This window comes from Solanum tuberosum, unplaced genomic scaffold (assembly GCF_000226075.1).
Source record: "Solanum tuberosum cultivar DM 1-3 516 R44 unplaced genomic scaffold, SolTub_3.0 scf00239, whole genome shotgun sequence".
Taxonomy (NCBI): domain Eukaryota; kingdom Viridiplantae; phylum Streptophyta; class Magnoliopsida; order Solanales; family Solanaceae; genus Solanum; species Solanum tuberosum.
The window spans coordinates 370369-393253 of NW_006239163.1; the positions used below are offsets into that span (position 1 = coordinate 370369).

At 33.3% G+C, this 22885-nt stretch overlaps 2 protein-coding genes across 2 annotated transcripts; both read left to right on the top strand.

The window, feature by feature from the left end:
- The first annotated feature begins 1044 nt into the window (after positions 1-1044).
- Positions 1045-2818, top strand: LOC102593508 (peroxidase 24-like). Its single transcript, XM_006356943.2, has 4 exons — positions 1045-1522; positions 1683-1874; positions 2033-2198; positions 2317-2818. The coding sequence occupies exons 1-4, from the start codon at positions 1112-1114 to the stop codon at positions 2721-2723; spliced, it is 1176 nt and encodes a 391-aa protein (XP_006357005.2). The 5' UTR covers positions 1045-1111; the 3' UTR covers positions 2724-2818.
- Positions 2819-10543: 7725 nt separating this feature from the next.
- Positions 10544-10999, top strand: LOC102593830 (SKP1-like protein 1B). The gene has a single exon (XM_006356944.1). The coding sequence runs from the start codon at positions 10544-10546 to the stop codon at positions 10997-10999; it is 456 nt and encodes a 151-aa protein (XP_006357006.1).
- Positions 11000-22885: the final 11886 nt, after the last annotated feature.

A 22885-nucleotide genomic window follows, 5' to 3' on the forward strand; every position in this document is an offset into this window, starting at 1 on the left:
AAAGTTACACATGAATTATTTTTTGAGTTTCTTATTCTTATTTATCTATTTATTTATTTTTTCTTTCATTATGATACGAGAAATTAAAAGAAAGAAATATGAATGAAAAAAGAGTAAGAAAAAAATCTAAAATTAATTTTTTGAGGCTATATTGTAATTTAGTTTTTGAATCTCTAAATTTTATTTGGGGGCATCTATAAAAAATTTACAAGAAAATTAGTTAAAACAAATAATTGGACCATCAAATTAATAAATCTAGATTAGTCATTGAGTCAAAAAAGTAAAAAAAAAATTACGTATGAGAGATTAAATATACCCTTACATGATATTTAAAAAAAATTAAATTAACTTTTTCACTTCTGTTTGAGGAAAATGATATATGTGAATTTGTAATAGTAAGGATATATATGATCCACTTTCATAAGGAGATGTATATCAGCTCTAAATGACAAAGTTGATAGGTATAACAACTCATTTTCCCTCTTATAAATGTTTCTTTGAATAGTTTTTTGAATTGTTAGTTTTAGGTAAGATTTTATCAATTTAATATTGAAAAACATCATTCTACTGAGACAATCATTATATGAATTGTTAACATAATTATATTCTATAAGTAATAAGTTGACAATATTTAGATAAAAATATGAGTTAGAACCATATAATTTGATTTAAGAAGTTGTAACTCGGCATATATACCATAAAAATATGAGTTAGAACCATAAAATTTCACCAAGTGATCATTTAGTGCGCCCTCAATTTCATTTACTTAATAATAATATTTTATAATCATACAAATGTCTTGCATGACTAGTTAAATTAAATAAGTTGACAATAGATTGAAATGGAGCGATCGAGTACCCTAAGCTCAACGTGCTAACCATATGGCCGATGACTACCAAGTACTAGTAGTGTATATTTTAGGAGACTTTTGAGAAGATAATTAAGCTCCACACGACTCATTGAACAATTATTTTTATATATCTTTCATTGCCTATAAAAGGAAACTCTTCTTGAGGATAAAACCATTGTGCCTTAAGCAATTTGCTTTTTTCATCATCTTCATTGTTATTCTTAGGCTTAAGTCCTTCACATTCCTAGCTAAGAAAAGAAAATGACAACTCAATTTGTACTAACTTGTCTTGTTTTTATGTGTCTTGTTCTTGGTGGAGTTGCTTGGGATACAAGGAATGAAGACTATTCAAGAAATGAAGACGGTGCAAGGAACGAAGACTATTCAAGAAATGCTTGGGGTGCAAGGAACAAAGACGGTGAAAGGAATGCTTGGGGTGCAAGGAACGAAGACGGTGAAAAGAATGAAGACGGTGCAAGCAATGCTTGGGATGCAATTAAGAATGTTTGGGGTGCAAGGAACTCAAATGCACCACGAAAGAACTACTATCAAAGCACTCATTGTCCAAATGTTGAACAACTTATTAGAGATATCACTTGGAGCAAAGTTGCAAAAGACGCTACCTTGGGTGCTAAGTTGCTTCGAATCCACTACCATGATTGTTTCGTTAGGGTATGTACCAATTAGAATTACAATACCATGCACACATACATTATTTCGTAATAGAATTTAAGTTATGTACACTGACTAATTAAAAAATATATTTACTAGAGTAGTCATGACATGATGTTGCTTTAATTTATGTCTTGACATTATGAAAATTTATAAATAGGGTTGTGACGCATCCATATTGCTGGACAAAGTGGGAACAGATGATTCAGAGAAGGAGGCTAGGCCAAATCTCTCATTGGGTGGTTTCGAGGTGATTGATGATATCAAGCGAGAAGTTGAGGCTAAATGCCCTGGCATTGTTTCTTGCGCAGACATTTTAGCTTTGGTTGCTCGTGATGCTGTTTCTTATCCCGTAAGTAATTACATCTCCATATATGTTCAAAGGATAGTCTATTCTTGAAGTTATGAGTTCAGTAGAATTCAATAGCTACTTTTATTAAGAAAATCCACTTAATAATATATATATATAAATAATTATTGCTACTCTAATAATTAAGTCTTTTCATGCAGTTTAAAACTTTAATGTGGGAAGTGGAGACCGGAAGAAAAGATGGGTTTGTTTCCCTTGCAAGTGATGTGAACGGAAACTTACCTTCACCATTCTCAGATTTTGCAACCCTTAAGCAAATCTTTGCAAACAAAGGCCTAAATGTCGATGATCTCGTTGCATTATCAGGTAAATATTATGTGTCTTACAAAGCGAGCAATATCATGAATCAATTTATATAAACTGTCAGTGTATAAAAGTTAAATCAATGAGTAATATAATAAACTTGTTCCATGCATACTTGTAGGTGCTCACACAATTGGTGTTGCTCATTGTGGAGCATTCTCAAGGAGACTCTTCAATTTCACTGGCAAAGGTGACATGGATCCATCTCTCAATGCTACTTATGCTAAAGATTTGAAGGATTTTTGTCCAAATCCAGCCAATCCAAATACTACTGTGGAAATGGACCCTATGAGCTCAACTTCATTTGATAGCAATTATTTCAACATTCTTATTAATCAGAACAAAGGGTTGTTCCAATCTGATGCTGCCCTTCTCAATGATAAAGACTCAGTAATTGTCATCAAGAAATTGCAAGAAGATGAGACTTTCTTTTCCCAGTTTGCGAAATCCATGCAGAAAATGGGAGCCATTGAACTTCTTACAGGAAATGCTGGAGAAATCAGGAAGAATTGTCGCGTCAAAAACTAATTCAACCTATTATTATTATTATTATATCATATGTATATGTTGTCGCAAAAGTGTACAACATGAGTCTCTTTTATTTATTCATTTTGTTCTTTAATCTCCCGTAATTTTGTGTGGTGATTCCAAATTAACTAACTTTATGTAAGTTAATTTATATGGTTATTGTTTGAAAAAGAAAATTGTGGCAATTAATGTTTAACTATTTGATGTAGTGTATTGTTTAATGACTGTCTACAACTTTCAAAGACTAACTTTAATGGTGACTTCAGGATATTAACAGCAAAATAATAAAGAAGGCTAAAATGGGAGGCAATATATATATATATAGCTAGTAGCCCCAAAATATCTGCGACATGCCAGCTTAAGATATATAAGAACTCTCACGTACATCGGCAAAACATAGGAGAGATGTCGTGTATATAAGTAAGTAGACCTTACCAACTAGCGACGCATAAATAGCCTTACACAAATGATTAACCTGTGAGGGATGAGATGTATTCTCAAATCCAGGTGGTTATTTCATAAAAAAATCTTCTTCAAGTGTGCCTTGTAAAAAGGCATATTATTGATGTCCAATTGATGTAAAACCTAATTGTGTCGAACTGCAAGTGAAAAAACAACACAAATGATCGTAGCCTTGACAACAAAACAGAACGTGCAGTGATAGTCAAGACCTGAACAATGAGTGGACCCTTTGATAACCAACAGAACTTTGTACCTATCAACCGAACCATCAACTTTCTTTTTATCCTACAAATTCACTTACAATCAACCGAAAGATATGTTGTTCGGTTTTGAATGATTTATATATTATATTTGAAAGAAATTCAAGCTAGTTATATTATTCAAAAAAGACATTCATCAAATGCTGAAAAGATAAATTTAATATCTCAAAAAAAAAGTACTTGAATTCATTCTTTCAATAATTTTGAGCTATTTCAAAGCATATCCAATAGACTTGATATATTTTTCTTAATTAATTGTCATAGTTTAAAGGGAAAATTATACAGAATAGTAAACGTATAAACGATATTAAATGCTATAACTACTGCTTTAAAAAATTGTAATTCGCAGTCATAATTTCCTTAAATCTTGCTATTTGTTTAATTTTCTCAAATTTGTATAATTCGTCTGATTGTATAAATCAAAATTTTGTATAATTCGATTCCTGATTGAATAAAATCCTAATATGTATTTTCTTGCCCTAACTATTTTTATACAATTTATAAAAAAAATTCAAAATAAATTACCATGTTTGTATATTAGCAAGCGAAATATACAAAAAAAATTCTGAAAAATTCCAAAATGTATAAATACAGAATTTGTATATATTTACCCTGTGTGTATATTCTCAAGCAATATATACAAATGGGCAAGTGAAATATACAAACCGCACGAAATATACAAATCAGGGCCTCCATAGTGAATGAAACTATAGCTATGGAGCGCAAGTGTTGAAACTATAGTTATAAAGACTTATTTTGTCTATTATGTTTGCTATTTCTAAAATTTACTCTAATTTAAATACTAGAATGCCTCTTAACATAGATTTCTTTGAAGTTACTCATAAATTAGCAAAAATGATTTTAAGTACTCGAGAGTTTTCCTTTAAAAGACTATTATTATTTCAAAACTTAAAAACAAGAGAGAAACATTATGAAATTCCTTTGTAGTACAATGTTATATGATTTAAATGTCATTTTAGAACTCTATCAATATTCAACCTTGTAAAATTGCTACTAATGTATGACAATTAATGAACTAGGATTTAGGGTTCTGGTCCTGGAGCTTAAAAAAGACAATGCATATTGTAGGGTAATAATGAATGGATGTAGCATATTACAACAGAAGGAGTCAATTATTACAATTGCTATGAAGTCATACTTACAATACTCCAAATTTTAGGACAAAATTTACTAGGGCTTCTCAAGTATATATATATATATATATATATCATTGGCCAATTTTTTTTTTTAATTAAAAAGGTCGTGTGTATATGTACGTATTGATATTTTATAAATTACTGTTTCCTTCGTTTTATATTTAGTTGTCCAATTTTCTTTTTATACATCTCTTAAGAATTTAATAATAAGAAATATAATTTTACTAATTTACCTCTTAAAAGACTTTCTTTGAACTTTACAAATTTATAGTTTATACTTTCAAAACAAAAAATAAATTTGTGAAGGTAAAATAGAGAAAATGAAATTATTTTTTTGTTGATTTTATAAATTGGCAAGTAAATTGGAATAAATATATTCTTAAATAAAAAGGACAGCTCAGGATAGAGTGAGTACTAGATTAATTAATTGTTTTAATTTTTTAATTATTTTTATTGGAAAAGTAATGAGTTCTAGAACTTTCCTTTTAATTACCTTGCCATAATATTCCTTATCTTAATAATCTAAGAATATTATGTTGACTTTGTAAATCAGAATTATTAAACTTTAAAAAAAAAAAAAAAAAACTTTTGGTCAGTATAATCTTTTGCTTTCCATATTACTACTACAAGTTGTTGTGTCGTAATTTTCCTATTTCTAGAAAAATCACTTTTTTGAAATATTCTAAGTATAAAACGGTTTAAGAAAAATACTTAGAAAAGAGTCGCCACTTAATTTTTTAAAGAAATTAAGAAAACTTATAATTTTCAAAGATTTAAACAGAAAAAATCATTTGAAAATACCAAAGAGGGTTCGGGGTTCAATTTACACTTCGAGAAGGGTTTAAGCATTCGAAGTGTCCGCTAACATGCGGTTGACCTGCGACTTGACTAAAATATATTATTATTATTTTTTGACTATTTATAGAAAAATAATGATTTAACATAAAAAAGGATAACTTACAATATTTGAATAACTTTGATAAAATAATTAAATGAATGATGCATTTTATATTATTCTATTTTATTTTATTTTTAAAGAAAAGGGATCCAAAATGGCACATTTGACTCGAAATACATTATGATTAGAATATTAATAAAACAAGATTAATTAGAATTTATTTTATTCATTTTGAAATAATCATTTAAACCCATTTAAAGCATGAAAATTATTTTTTTATTAATTGACTAACCTTTTTGAGAAAAGACTAAGTAAGTGTGTGTATATATATATATATTCAATTAATTGAAAAGGGTTTGATTAACATTTTTTAAAAGTTTATTTGAGGAAAATACTTTAACTTACAACAATTTTAAAATGAATAAAATGTGATTAAATGAAAAGCATTAAAGAACATCTCTTTTTAAGAACTAAATGTTTAACTTAATTGAAAATATAAAATTTTGACCAATATATTTGATTAATAAAATAAATGAACACAAAGCCATGAAATGTATTAGAATTAAACCAACACAACGAAAATGACTCATCTTTTGGGGAATCTAATTAAGTTAATTAAAAATTCTAAAGTTAGAGTTAAACAACAAACAATAAGTAATCACGATTAAATAATTTAAGAGTAACGGAGAGAAGTTGAATTTGGGCCTTTCTTGGGCCAAATTCGTTGGAATTTTTTGGGGTTTAACCAAAACCCGTTTTTGGTATACACCTGATGTATATCAGTGTATATGAGCATATATATTAGCTCTTTTCATGCGGTTCTTGCTTCCGAACACCTGTGTTTTGCTTTAGCCTTGTATTCCTGCGTTTTTGACCTATATATAAGTGTATACAGTTGTATATAGCGTATACAGGCTGTATCTCAGCATGTTTTCAGCTTTCTGAAACTGGTGTGTCTGCGCACTGTTTTGTGGAAGCTCCCGAAACTCGAACAAAGATGAAGGCCGACTCAATGATGGATCTTGACTCAACGAGATGCGGGGATGGAGTCCCAAGTGGACTCGGATAAATTTGCATACAAAAAAAAAGAAGTGAAAACAATTAGTATCACTCTAATTAATCAACTAAGCATGTTTGGCAATTTGACTTCCCGAATCAGTAACAACACTTCCAGGTGAATTGAAAATCACTTTACTAGATCGACACTCAAGTGAATAAATACATCAAATTGTCTCCGTGATTTGGCCTTGATATTTTAACAAGATTAAGAGAAGAACATGATTCAGTACACTCCAGTAATTCCTAAAGCCACTATTAATGTATATAAAGTTGAGATCAAATTATAATGTATGAGGGTACTGTATCAATTTTTTTATGAAGGAAATGAAACTAGATATATACTGCCAAGACATAACTGGAAAATAACAATACAACTTCTAGTATTTCAAGTAATCTTAAATCTTCGCAACTATGTAGCACAATAAGAGAAGAACTCAAATCAATTGTCCGCTTTCGAACACCTAATAACAAGTAAATGCTTAATTTAAAGTAAAACGAGGCGATGCTCATTGAACAAATTCTTTTCTAATGCTTAGTAAAACTACAAACCATGAAGAGATATAGAATCATTTACCCTTGTATATCTAGAAGAGGCAGCAACAGACCCATGTAACACCGAAACGAAGTCGAACACTTTGAGTATGAACAAACCAGTAGATAAACTAGTGAGGTATGACAAGAATTTACATAATTTGTAATATGGAGGAATATGATTTTAACACTTTTTACCACTTTGGCGAAAGGAGTGAGGGAAGGGATAAACATGATTCATCAATTTCCAGGGCATCAGTCCAACGACAATATAATAATACGACTAAAAAAAAGAGATAGAGAAAGCTAACCGGTCTAAGCTAAATAGAAAGCTGAATAAAGGAAAACAGCGATGCTAAAAGGCAGCGAAAACAAGAATATACTGATTCAACGACATCAAAGCAAGCATACGAGAAGGAAAATAGCAAATCGATTTCAAACAGAGGAGTAAAAGAGCAATGGTACTAAATACATAACACAAAACTGAATCAACATAAAGACTCAATCATAGTAATCAACTAAGAACAATGCATCATATCAATACATCATTAACTCGGCACATGACAATGAGCCAGCCGCAGAACAAACATTTTCCGACATCGGAAAATACCACATCAAAATAAATGAAGAGACGAGAATACTATGAAGGGGGAAACATTACCTTTTTTCGGGCAGCGACTGAGACGACGAGTTGAAACGAACTATTTCACCACCACGTGAAAAAGAACTCCGACGAAAGCTTCCGATGACGAAGAACAAAGAGCTTTAAGACGAAAACTCGAGATTCGAAATTCTTAATTTACCAACTGATGAAATCAAAATTCTTCTTATGCATCTATATCACTGTCCTTTTTTTCTCTGCCCTCTGTATCTTTAAATGGCACTATTTATAGCAAAAAAAAGATTTGAATTCAAAATAGCCGTTTTTGCGGGAGATGAGAGATTGATTGGAGATAATGGAAGGGAAAACCAGCAAGAGGAGAACATACCCCTGAAAATCTGGGTTCGATGTGATATTTCTCGATCCACATCAGATTTAGGTGAGATTTCTCTCAGCCGAAGTCAACAAATCTTGTTCCGAGGTCTGTAACCTTTGAAAATAAGGAGAGGAACTGACAAAGGTGATGGGCAGATGAAGAAATTAGGGCTCTTACTATTGACCTTTGCGATTTGGGGAAGAAGAAAGAGATGAGAGGCGTCTGAAAAAAGGAGAAAGAGATCGTGAGAGCGTGGATATGTGTACCAGTTTTAAGACAAAAGGATGACCCCTTTTTTATTTAAAATTTGGCCACTTTAATTGTTGTTCTAATCAAATTGAATTTAGATGTAGCCAAATTGAGTCAAATAACTGATTCGGCAAAAATTAAAATAAGATGAATAACTATCGATTAATTATTTGAGCTTCTTAATTTAAACAAGACAAAATAATTATCAAAACTTATTTATTGTTTTGAAATAGAGAACTAATTATTCAAAAATTATAAAATTCACTAATTCAAAGAAATAAATGGGTAATTCTGCAAAACTTAATTTTTAGGCTATTTATTAAATATTTATATAAAAGATGAGACTTATATAAACCAACCTGTAAAATTATATGATTATTTCTGAAAAATATTAACCAAAACTAATTAGAAAGAGATGAAAAAAAATATATATATTATTTAGGATTTATTCAAAGATGATTATTTCAAATTGTTTGAAATTGAAGAAGCTCGATAATTAATTCGAATTGCATCGGGTCAAAATTGGGTGTCAACACAAGTTTGGAAAGTAATTTAAATCTTAATGCACTATAAAAGACCAAGCTAGCCCTCATGTACTGAATTAATTCATTCATAGCTCTCTATTTTTTTTGTCATGTCTTCAGAAAAGTTCATAACTCTCAAGACTAGCGATGGCGAGGAATTCAAACTTGATGAGACTGTAGCTGTGAGGTCAGAAGTCATCAAGAATATAGTACAAGACTAAATTTTATAAATCAAAATTTTGTTTTTATCTGATTCATGATTGTATAAAATCCTAATATGTATTTTCTGACACTTGTTATTTTTATACGATTTATAAAAAAAAAATTAAAATAAATTACTCTGTTTGTATATTAGCAAGCGAAATATACAAACAGAGTTCTGAAAAAATTCTAAATGTATAAATACAAAATTTGTATTTATCTACCCTATGTGTATATTCTTTAGCAATATATATAAACGGGCAAGTGAAATATACAAACCGCGCGAAATATACAACCAGGGCCTCCATAGTGAATGAAACTATAGCTATGTAGCGCAACTATTAAAACTATAGCTATAAAGACTTATTTTGTCTATTGTGTTTGCTAGTTCTAAAATCTACTCTAACTTAAATACTAGAAAACCTCTTAACATAGATTTTCTTTGAAGTTACTCATAAAATAGCAAAAATGATTCTAAGTACTCAAAAATCCTCCTTTAAAAGACTATTATTATTTCAAAACTTAAAAACAAGAGAGAAACATTATGAAATTTATTTGTAGTACAATGTTATATGATTTAAATGTCATTTTAGAACTCTACCAATTGTCAACCTTGAAAAAATGATCCTAATGTATGACAATTGATGAACTAGGATTTAGGGTTCTGGTGCTGGAGCTTAAAAAAGATTAATGACTTGATCTGCACAACAGTGCATATTGCAGGGTAGTAATGGATGGTCGTCACATATTACAACAGAAGAAGTCAACTATTACAATTGCTATGAAGTCATACTTACAATACTTCAAATTTTAGGACAAAATTTACTAGGACTTCTCAAGTATATATATGTCATTGGCCAAAAATTTTATTAATTAAAAAAGTCGTATGTATATGTACTATTGATATTTTATAAATTAATGTTTCCTCCGTCTTATATTAGTTGCCCACATTTCTTTATATACATCTCTTAAGAATTTAATAATAAGAAATATAATTTTACTAATCTACCTCTTAAAAGACTTTCTTTGAACTTTACAAATTTATAGTTTATACTTTCAAAAAGAAAATTGTGAAGGTAAAATAGAGAAAGTGAAATTAATTTATTGTTGATTTTATAAATTGGCAAGTAAATTGGAATAAAATATTCTTAAATAAAATGAACTATGACAGGTATAGAGTGAGTACTAGATTAATTAATTGTTTTACTTTTTAAATTATTTTTATTGCAAAAGTAATGAGTTCTAGAACTTTCCTTTTAATTAACTTGCCATAATATTCCTTATCTTAATAATCTAAGACTATTATGTTGACTTTGTAAATCGGATTTATTAAACTTTTTTAAAAAAAGAAAAATAACAACTTTTGGTCAATATAATATTTTGCTTTCTGTGTTACTACTACAAGTTTGGAAAGTAACTTAAATCTTAATGCACTATAAAATACCAAGCTAGCCCTCATGTACTGAAATCATTCATTCATTGCTCTCTCCATTTTCTTTGTCATGTCTTCAGAAAAGTTCATAACTCTCAAGACTAGCGATGGCGAGGAATTCAAACTCGATGAGACTAAAGCTGTGAGGTCAGAAGTCATCAAGAATATAGTACAAGACCAGGATTGTTCTTCTAATGTCATCCCCTTGTCTAATGTTGACGGAAAAATAATGACGAAAGTGATTGAGTATTGGAAGAAACACTCGGAGAAAGGCGTTTCAGAAGATCAATTAAAGAATTTTGACAAGAATTTCTTGAAAGTTCACTCATCTGTATTAATTGATGTTCTTTTAGCTGCTAAAAATCTTGATGATAAGGAATTGAGGGATGTGATGAGCCAAGAAGTTGCTGATAGGATCACAGGGAAAACACCAAAGGAAATACGTGAAGAATTTGGTAGCGTGAATGATTATACTCCAGAGGAAGAGGAGGAGGTCCGTAGAGAGAATGCTTGGGCTTTTGAATGATTTTATAACATTTATGTTATTTCCTTAGCTATATCCTATTTTTGATTTTTTTTTATTTATTTCTGTCATTGATATCCTATGTTGTTCCTTTCTAAAGAAATGTTGTTCGGTTTTGATTGATTTATAAATTATGTTTGAAAGAAATTCAAGCTAATTATATTATTCGATAAAGACATGCATCAAATGGTGGAAAGATAATTTGATATCTCAAAAAGAAATATCTAAATCCGTTCTTTCAATAATTTTAAGTTATGTCATTTCAAAGTATATCCAATAGACTTGATATATTTTCTTAATAAATCGTCATAGTTTATAGGGAAAATTGTGCATAATAGTAAATGTTTAAACGTTATTAAATGTTATAGCTACTATTTTTAAAAAAATTGATTCGCAGTCATAGTTTCCTTAAATCTTGCTATTTGTTTAATTTGTATAATTCATCCAAATTTGTATAATTCGTCTAATTGTATCAATCAAATTTTTGTATAATTTGATTCCTGATTGTAATGACCTGGAAGGTCATTTTTTGAAATTTGGATTATTCGTTTAACTTGAGTTAATTAAATGATTGAGTTCCAAGCTGACTTGTCTTGGTGGGATAAGACGAGTGTCATTACATCCATTTTTAGGTTGTGACAAAATGGTATCAGAGCCTCAGGTTCATAGGTCACACGTGTATACATACCGAGTTTACGTAGAGTTTCAATGATCGATACAGAGACATCTGTACTTATCTCTAAGAGGCTATGAATACTATTAGGAAACTTTATTTTTGTTCATTCTTTCTCATCGTGCGTGGTTACCATCTTTAGTACTGAGCTATCGTATATTATTTTTGATAGATGACGATGACTAGAGGTACTATTACTGGTGGTAGAGGGGAAGCACTTCCCGAGATAGTTGTTGAGGCCCCAGCTAGGGGTAGGGGTAGATCCCGAGCTAGAGGTCGTGCTCGTGGAATGGCACTAGCCAGAGGTCGTGCCCATGGAGCAGCACCAATGAGTGGCCGTGCCAGAGAGGATCAGGATTCCTCCAGAGACTGCAACCACACTTTTGCTTTAGGATACATTATTGAGGGTGTTAAGTGTGCTTGAGAGCTTTACTCAGGGTGGTGGCACGACCGCCACACCATAGAACTCTCAGACTAGAGAGGGGTCTCAGACCCAAGGGCAACAACAAGCTCCAGTAATTCAGGATGCGATGGGGCAACCACCAGTGGATCCCGTGGTTGAGAATGATCTTGCACCAGCAGTTGGGGGTCAAGGTGCACCATTGGTTGTTCTAACAAAGGATGAGCAGCGTAGGTATGAGTGATTTAGAAAAATGGACATACCTCAGTTTCAGGGTGGGAAGAGTGAGGACGCTCATGAGTTTCTAACTACATGCCGAGAGTTACTAGAGGTGGTTAGATTACCTGAGTCATATGGGGTTCGATATGCTACACTCCATCTTTGTGGACCAGTGAGAGAGTGGTGGAGAACTTATTCCGGGGCTTTGCCAGTTGGATCTCCTCCAGTGACTTGGGAGATGTTTTCCAGTGCCTTCCATGACCGTTTTATCCCTTGGAGCATGAGAGAGTAGAGTCGTTGAGGTTTGAGAATCTAAGACAGGACGACTTATTTGTTACAGAGTATGAGGCCCATTTTTGCCAGTTGTCTAGTCATGCTTTGGCCATTATTCCAGACGAGACAGAGAGGATCCATAGATTTGTGAAGAGGCTGACTTTCTCTATCAGATCGGTTGTGTTTAGAGCATCTAGAGAGGGGGCTTCCTTCCAGTCCATTGTGAGTGCCGCTAAAGAGGCGGAATTGATGGAGAGATGGTAGTTTGGGGACCCTAAGAGGGCCCATACATCAGGTCAATTTCATGGTGCCTCACCTGGAGGCAGGGGATCACACAGAGCGAGTGGTTCCTTTCATCATTGGGGTTTCATTCATGCATCTATGCCGACATCTGAGGGTGGGTAGATACCTCGAGGTTCTTATAGTGCGGGTCAAGGTTCGTATAGTTCACAACAACGACCTATAGGGAGAGGCAATTCTTCATTTTAGACTAGAACACCGGTACCACAGGGTAGAGGCTAAGGCAAATTTCAACAAGGTAGAGGCGGTAGAGCTTCTAGTAGTGGTACTGCAACTCAGCAGAGTGGGGGTAGAGGTACCACCCAGGCTGGAGGTAGCAGAGGGGGCCACTGTTATGCTTTCCCGGGGAGACCCGAGGCGGAGACCTTTGATGCTGTTATTACAGGTATCATCCAGTATGTCATCGATCTGCACCTGTATTGTTTGATCCAAGATCTACATTCTCTTATGTGTCTACATATTTTGCTGCTGAATTTGATATGATATGTGATAACATGACTGTGCCTAATCGTGTTTCAACACCTGTGGGTGAGCCCTTAGTAGTGGATCAAGTGTATCGATCCTGTCTTGTTTCTTTGGCTGGGTATGCCACTTGGGTAGACTTAATCATTCTGGGGATGGTAGACTTTGATGTTATCTTGGGTATGAATTGGCTTTCTCCTTATCATGTTATTCTTGATTGTAATGCTAAGACTATGACTTTAACAATGCCTGGTGTTCCAGGAGTTGAAATGAAGGGTACTAGTGGCTCTTACCCTAGCAAGGTCATCTCTTTTATCCGTGCTCAGAGATTGGTGGAGAGAGGGTGTTTATCTTACTTAGCTTTTATTTGGGACACTAGTGTTGAACCACCTTCCATGGATTTTGTTCCTGTGGTTCAGGAATTTCTTGATATATTCCCATCATATCTTCCAAGTGTTCCTCCCGATAGGGATATTGATTTTGCTATTGATCCGGAGCCGGGCACTAAGCCCATTTCTATTCCTCCTTACCATATGGCTCCATCCGAGTTGAAAGAGTTGAAGGATCAGTTGCAAGATTTGTTGAGTAAAGGGTTTATTCGCCCTAGTATGTCACATTGGGGTGCCCTTGTGTTGTTTGTGAAGAAGAAGGATAGGACTATGAGGATGTGCATTGATTACAGACAGCTGAACAAGGTAACAGTGAAGAATAAGTATCAATTTCCGCGTATTGATGACTTATTTGATCAACTACAGGGAGTATCATTGCTCTCTAAGATTGATTTGAGGTCCGGGTATAATCAGTTGAAGATTAGGGCATCAAATATCCCTAAAACAACTTTTCAAACTCGGTATGGGCATTACGAGTTCCTAGTGATGTCATTTGGGTTGACTAATCCCCCTGCAACATTCATGGAGTTGATGAACGGGGTGTTTCGACCATACCTTAATTCTTTTGTGATTGTCTTCATCGATGACATTTTGGTTTACTCCAGGACTGAGGTGGACCATGTCCGACACTTGAGGATTGTACTTCAGAGGTTGAGGGAAGAGAAGTTGTATGCAAAGTTCTCAAAGTGTGAGTTCTGTCTTAATTCTGTGGGATACGTGGTGTCCAAGGAGGGTATTCGAGTAGATCCGTCCAAGATTGAGGCAGTTAGAGGCTGGACGCGACCTACTTCTCCTGCAGAGATTCAGAGTTTTATGGGATTAGCAGGCTATTATCGACGATTTGTCCAGAGTTTCTCTACTATTGCAGCTCCGTTAACTAGATTGACTCGGCAGGGTATGGGTTTTCAGTGGTCTGATGAATGTGAGGAGAGCTTTCAAAAGCTCAAAACCTTGTTGACTTTGGCCCCTGTATTGACTCTACCAGAGGAGGGTGTGGACTTTACTGTGTATTGTGATGCTTCAAGAGTTGGTTTGGGTGGTGTATTGATGCAGAAAGGAAAGGTGATTGTGTATGCTTCTAGGCAATTGAAGACACGTGAGAAGAACTACCCTACTCATGATTTGGAGTTGGCAGCGGTGGTCTTTGTACTTAAGTTATGGCGTTACTATTTGTATGGGTTAATTGTGAGATCTTCACTAATCATCGGAGTCTTCAGTACATCTTCAGTCAGATGGATTTGAACTTAAGGCAACGGAGATAGCTTGAGTTGTTGAAGGACTATGATGTGACCATTCTATATCATTCGGGGAAGGCCAATATTATGGCCGATACTTTGAGTAGGAAGACTCTTAGCATGGAGAGTGTTGCAACGCTTAGTATTGAAGAGAGACCGCTGTCTAGAGATGTTCAGATGTTAGCTAACAGTTTTGTCCGGTTGAAGATTTCAGAGAAAAGTGATGGGATGATTGCTTTTATTAAGGCTCGGTCTTCTTTAGTCGAGCAGATCCGTGAGCACCAATTTGATGATGAGAAATTATGTCTTATTCGATACAAAGTGTTGAGAGGGGAAGCCAAAAAGGTTGTCCTTGATTCTGTTGGTGTCTTGAGGATCAGAGGCATGATTTGTATGCCCAAGACGGGCGAGTTGATTAGATTGATTCTTGAGGAGGCCCATTATTCTCGATATTCCATCCATTAGGGAGCGGCAAAGATGTATCATGATCTGAGTCAGCATTACTAGTGGTGTGGGATGAAGAAGGATATTTCAGACATTGTTTCTAGGTGTTTGATTTGCCAACAGGTCAAGTGTGAGCACCAGCGACCCGGGGGTGTATCTCAGAGGATGCCTATTCCTACTTGGAAGTGAGAGCGAATAACTATGGACTTTGTTGTGGGTTTGCCTACCACAGTGGGTGGTTATGACTCCATTTGGGTTATTGTTGACAGGCTCACCAAGTCTGCCCCACTTTATTTCGGTTCGGGTGAAGTATAGGGCGAAGAAGTTAGTCGAGCTATATATCAGCCATATTGTGTGATTGCACAAAGTTTCAATTTCTATTATATTTGATCGAGGTTCATTGTTCACTTCCCATTTCTGGAAGGCATTACAACATGGTTTGGGTACTCAGTTAGATATGGGTACAACCTTTCACCCTCAAACAGATGGTCAGTCCGAGCGGACGATTCAGATGTTAGAGGACATACTCAGAGCATGTGTGATCGATTTTGGTGCTAGATTAAATCGATATTTTTCCTTAGCAGAGTTTGCCTACAATAACAGTTATCACTCTACTATTCAGATGGCCCTATTTGAGGCATTGTATGGCAGACGGTGTAGATCTACGATCGGTTGGTTTGATTCGGCGGAGATAAACTCTTTAGATACAGACTTTCTTAGAGATGCTATGGAGCAATTTTGTATAATTCAGTATAGACTGTTGACAGCCTAGAGTCGACAGAAGAGTTATGCAAACCGGAGAGTTAGAGCCTTAGTGTTTATGGAGGGTGATAATGTGTGGCTCCGAGTATCACCCATGAAGGGTGTGATGAGGTTCAGTAAGAAGGGCAAACTTAGCCTTAGATTCATTGGACCTTTTCAGATTTTGAGCCGAGTGGGATATGTGGCTTATAAGTTGTCCTTGCCACCTAGTTTATCTGCAGTTCATCTTGTTTTCCATGTCTTTATGCTTCGAAAGTATATTTTGGATGAGTCTCATGTGCTTTCACTCGATTAAGTGGAGTTGGGTCCAGACTTGACCTTCGAGGAGGAGCCTATAGTTGTACTGGATAGGCAGGTTCGAAAGCTTAGGACCAAGGATATTGCTTTTGTAAAGGTGCAGTGGAAGCACCATTTAGTGGGAGAGGCAACTTGGGAGGCGGAGTTTGACATGCGTGCCAGATATCCTCAACTTTTTTAAGCTTCAAGTACTTTCTTTCACCTTATGTTCAAGGACAAACATGATTTTTAGTTGTGGATAATGTAATGACCCGAAAGGTCATTTTTGGAAATTTGGATTATTCGTTTAACTTGAGTTAATTAAATGATTGGGTTTTAGGCTGACTTGTCTTGGTGGGATAAGACGAGTGCTATCACATCCATTTTTGGGGTGTGACACTGATTGTGTAAATTTCTCATATAAATATGCTTACCCTAGCTATTTTTAAACGATTTATAAAAAAAATTCAACATAAATTATCATGTTTGTATATTGTCAAGCGAAATATACAAACAGAGTTCTGAAAAATTTCAAAATGTATAAATACATATATATGATTGGCCAAATTTTTTATTAATTAAAAAGGTTGTAAGTATATATACGTATTGATATTTTATAAATTATATATAAATTTTTTCTCCGTTTCATATTATTTATCCATCATTCTTTTTAAAGATCTCTAGAGAATCTATATATAATATAAAGGAGAAACATAGACTATGTGATGTGGCACATCTCTATGGCCTCCATTCTTTTTTCTCCTTTTTTGAGATTTGTTTTCTTAATTTTTTTCATTAAATATTTTATTTATTAAATAAAAAAAACAATCATATTTACTATTCTAATTTAATCTAATGAGTTACAAAAAACCTCCATATATTCATATTCTCTACTTAAATAACATGTCTCTTCAACTTATTCTTATGGATTATCAAATCTATAAATTACAATCATCCATGGAGATGTTGAATATTCATTTTTCATTTTTCTCATTCTTTCTTTCTCTTAGTGTAGTTTTTTTCTCATTCTTTCTTTCTATTAGTGTAGTTTTTTTTTTTCTCATTCTTTCTTTCTAATATTTTTTTTCTCTTTAAAATAAAATAAAATATTCTTCATCTTTTCCATAAGAAATCATAGAAAAGATAGTGACATGATATGTTCTTCACTTTGATGAAGATCAAAGATATATTCTTCAAAGTTTCATTATAAAGAGATGTTCACATTAATTTAGTACAAGATCATCAAAATGAAGAAGGAAGTTTACTTATGTTGAAAGATTTATCAAGAGAGATGATCATATTAGTATAAAGTTTGAATGCTTCCAATATTTTAAAGATTCATTAATGTATTGTTTTGATTTCAATAATCTAAAATCTTGTCATGCTTGAAAGTATATTATCTATGATACATTTCTTATAGCTATTACATATTGTTGTACTTAAAAATCTCATAGAGAAATGAAGTTGCACCTCTCTTTGGCCAAAGATTCTATTTATCTTTTTTCCACAATTTTTCATATTTTTCTATTTACTTATTATTGTACAAAAAATAAATCTATCAATTACTACTCCTCTATTTATTGTTATACTTAAATGTCTAAAAAATTATTTACACTCATTATTATTCTTTGTTACAAAAAATTAAAAGTCTTAATATTTACTACTTTAATATTTCAAGATATTTGTCTATTTTTTTTGTTGTATTTTTTTTTCTCTTTCACTTTTGTTAAACACAATGGAGTAGTACAAAAAGAGAAGAAGTTGATTTGCTTGCTTTCCTAATAAAACTTAAACACCCAACAAATGTTGAATAGTTCATGAGTTTTTTTTGGTCTTCATTATTTTATTTTTTCCTTCTTTTATTTATTTTATTTTATCTCCATAACTTATACCTAATTGAACTTTCACTTTAATTAATATTATTAACTCTTTTTCTTTAAATTTTTATATTCATAACCCCTAACTATTTAATTTCAAAATTTAAGAAACCTTATAGATATTAATTTCTTCAATTTTGTCTATATAAATTCATATTTTTTTTCCATTAGATTCCTACTCAAGATTATTATTTTTATTCCATATTTGAAATAGTGATATTCTATATTATTGTTATAGTATCAGATTTATACTTTAGTTTGACTCCATGAAAAGACTCTTGGATATGGATAGAAGGAGTGCCTAATAAAAGCTCAAAAATAATTGCATTGATTATATGATTTTTTATACTAGACAAAATTGTGTTGTTATTTTTCTCTTTTTACTTACTGTTGACACCCAATTTTGACCCTCCCCGATAATAATTAATTTTCAAACTTCTTAATTCCAAACGATTTAAAATAATTAGTTTTTATAAAGTTCAAAATATTTTAAAAGTTATTTTAATTAATTTTATCATGTTTATAATTTTTAAATAATATATATTTTAAATAACTTTTTATATATAATTAGTATACCTTATAACTATTCGAAAATTATCTCAAAAAAGAATTTAGTTTTACTTAAATACTTTATCAAATTAATTTGTCTAAATTAGTAGCTTATATTTTGAGTCTTTCGTTAATAATTAAGTTAATTGTTTTATCTTGTTAAAATTAAGAAGTTCGTTAGTTAATTATACTAATTCGTCTTATTCAATTTTTAGTCGAAATCACTAGTTTATCAAATTTGGCTAATTTTTAAATCCAATAGAACTTTTTTTTTTAGACCAAATCAGGCCATTTTGCCAACTCCCATAACCCATTGTATTTTTCCAATTCCAAATACCCATTCCCAGCCCAATTTAATACCAAAACTGACCCAGCGCACCCAATCCAATAACCCAGGCCCAACACATTACATACATTACGTTTTAACAACAACACATGCCGACCCCACCTGCGTCGTTCTTCTTCTTCTTTGCAAAAAACGAGCAACAACTCAGTACTGTTCCAGCAATCGCAGCAGCAGCAACAGCATGCGTTTCCCACCCCTTTCCTCTTCCGGAATGGGGTTGAAGAACTCAGAAAAGATGTTTGTTCGAAAGGTGAAAGGATTTATGATTCCGAATTTCAAATGGCAAAATTCCATCCGGATTTCCACCCTTTTTCTACCCTAATTTCCTTGTATAAAAACTCTCTTTGCATTTAGTCTTAGGGGGGATTTTTTTTTTAGGTTTTGGTTAGAAAATTTGGAATTGGAAAAAGAAATTGAAGCAAAGAGGTACAAAGTTAGTCATAATTTACCAATAGAAAATATAGTTTAAAGGGGTCACTGTTTCGGTTTCGTTCAAATTTTCTTGGGGCTTGCTGTTTGAATCTGAGCTCGTGCAATAGAAGGATAGTGGAAGGTTGCTCCTCTGCTCAAGCCGTCCTCAATCGCTGCTCACCAAAAGGTGAATAACTCCCAGCTCGCTTAATCTTTCCGTTTTCCTAGCGTATGTCTATATTGGAGTTATGTTTTTTTTGTGTGGCATGAATGTGAGTGTGTAGATGTGGAAAGATTGTTTGTTGGTTGTTGCTACCTTATCGCCTTAGTTCTCATAGTGTTGTCATGATCCGTTTTAAAATTCGTTGTTAGTCTCAGTTCACGTGCATCTTCATGAATCTGCGTAAATGGTTAGTGTCCGACATCGTATCATTGATTCTCCGCTTAATGTTAAATACGTGAATCAGAATATAATGGTTCAAAATTTATTTTTGTGCCTCTGTTACTACTTATTTTAAATGTGTTCACCGAAATAAAATCCAAGCCTCTTAGTTATCAAAGGATCTGTTCTTTTAGTCTCTAAATTGGCTTAACATCTGCTTAATTTTGTTTGATTATTGTGCTCTGTAGTGAAAATAATAGGTTGAAAATGATTTGGCCTTGATTTATTGCCTTTCGAATTTGAATCGTCATGCCTTTCTTCCTCCTGATTTGGTTCCATTCAATCTGACTTTTTGTTAAGTCACGATAATACCACTCCTGCTTTAGATAGCTGAAATTAGAAGCTGAGTCTTTGTTTATTCGGCTTTCAATATAAATGCTCCATGATTGTTTTGTCGTTACTACTAAAAGGATTCTTAGTTCTGCTACTCATCTCCTCTAGTATATTAAACATGCCTTATTCGGTCTGGATATTTGCCCGATTCGTTTATTTATGCCTAAATCAGTATATTGTCTTCTTAATTTAAATGCATACTCGTGTGTAGAGAGTGTACTAGGCTTACTATGACATCTAGTTATATTTTATTATCGTCCCTTCATTAATTGCCGAGAATGCGAATGTTTGGCTTTTTTTAGAAATAGCTAGTTAAGAATTACATCCCCTTAATTATTTATCGTTAAGTCATGGATTTGAGGATTTTATCCAGATTGCTTAAATGTTTCTCTTTTTTTTTTTTAGCTTTCTTGTCCTCGTGTAATTGTGTGCAGCCTTGGATTCCATTTAGCCCCCTGATGGACAGTGCTTCAATTTACTTATTTGGTGTCATTTTTCTTTGTAGTGGATGAGTCTCATTAAACTAAGGGAAAAAGGACAAATATACCCCCGAACTATCGTAAATGGTATGTAGATACCCTCCGTCATACTTTTGGGACATTGGTGCCCCCGCCATCCAAAAACTAGAGCATATATACCCTTTATACTAACGGACATACACGTGTCATAATCTTATCCACCGATCCAACATTTATTACATATCGGATCGACGGATAAGATTGTGCCACGTGTCCCTATTTAGTCTTCCGTTAGAGTGAAGGGCATATATGCTCTAGTTTTTGGACGGTAGGGGCACCTATGTCCCAAAAGTATGACGGAGGGTATCTACATACCATTTACGATAGTTCGGGGGTATATTTGTCCTTTTTCCCTTAGTTTAATGAGACTCATCCACTACAAAGAAAAATGACACCAAATAAGTAAATTGAAGCACTGTCCATCAGGGGGCTAAATGGAATCCAAGGCTGCACACAATTACACGAGGACAAGAAAGCTAAAAAAAAAAGAGAAAACATTTAAGCAATCTGGATAAAATCCTCAAATCCATGACTTAACGATAAATAATTAAGGGGATGTAATTCTTAACTAGCTATTTCTAAAAAAAGCCAAACATTCGCATTCTCGGCAATTAATGAAGGGACGATAATAAAATATAACTAGATGTCATAGTAAGCCTAGTACACTCTCTACACACGAGTATGCATTTAAATTAAGAAGACAATATACTGATTTAGGCATAAATAAACGAATCGGGCAAATATCCAGACCGAATAAGGCATGTTTAATATACTAGAGGAGATGAGTAGCAGAACTAAGAATCCTTTTAGTAGTAACGACAAAACAATCATGGAGCATTTATATTGAAAGCCGAATAAACAAAGACTCAGCTTCTAATTTCAGCTATCTAAAGCAGGAGTGGTATTATCGTGACTTAACAAAAAGTCAGATTGAATGGAACCAAATCAGGAGGAAGAAAGGCATGACGATTCAAATTCGAAAGGCAATAAATCAAGGCCAAATCATTTTCAACCTATTATTTTCACTACAGAGCACAATAATCAAACAAAATTAAGCAGATGTTAAGCCAATTTAGAGACTAAAAGAACAGATCCTTTGATAACTAAGAGGCTTGGATTTTATTTCGGTGAACACATTTAAAATAAGTAGTAATAAACTAAATGGTCCTTCTTGTGTTGTAGTAATTATATTTTCCTTATTTTTTATTTTTGGTTATGAGTTCTTGACCTTTCTGTCTAGAGGTGTATTAGTTTCGCAACCACGCTCTCATTTCCTAAAGTAACTCATACGCTTACCTCCATCTTGAATTAATTATTTGTTCATCGTTCTGTTGGGATTTTACCTCTATTCTAATTCTCGGTTATTTTTTTTGTTGCATGTAAATCTGCCCGGAGTCCGATTTGGACTCTAATCTTCTCTCCATTGCATCTTCTTATTGGGCCACGGAGGCCCAATTTTATTTTCATCGAGTCTACCAGCCCATTAAAGTCGACGAATAGGTCTCAAAGGCGGAAGGATGTGAAAGCGGAGGAGAATTAAAAAGATTGGGCCAAAGGCCCACTCTTTATGCAAAAGAATTGTATTTTGTTATTTTGGGCCTAAGCCCTCGTCATTTTATTTAGGGAAAATTATACATAATGGCAAACTATTAATTCAAATTAAATGGTATAATCACACTTTGATTTAATTGTGTCCTGTAGCAAACTGTTTGTCAGCGCCTCTCTCCCTCAAACTCTCGCTCGCCACTCTCCTCTCTCGCTCACTCCCTCTGTGCTCGCCTCTCTCGCTTTATACAACAGAAGTGTATAAATTGCGTTTCTGTTTGTATAAAGCGAGAGAAAATTGTATATACACATGCAAATACATATATATTCGTCATATACACTTATAATTATACAATTAAAATATTCCCCTGCCCAGTTCTCTTTAGTCTTTCTCTCTTTCTCGTTTTATACAACATAATTGTATAAATTGCATTT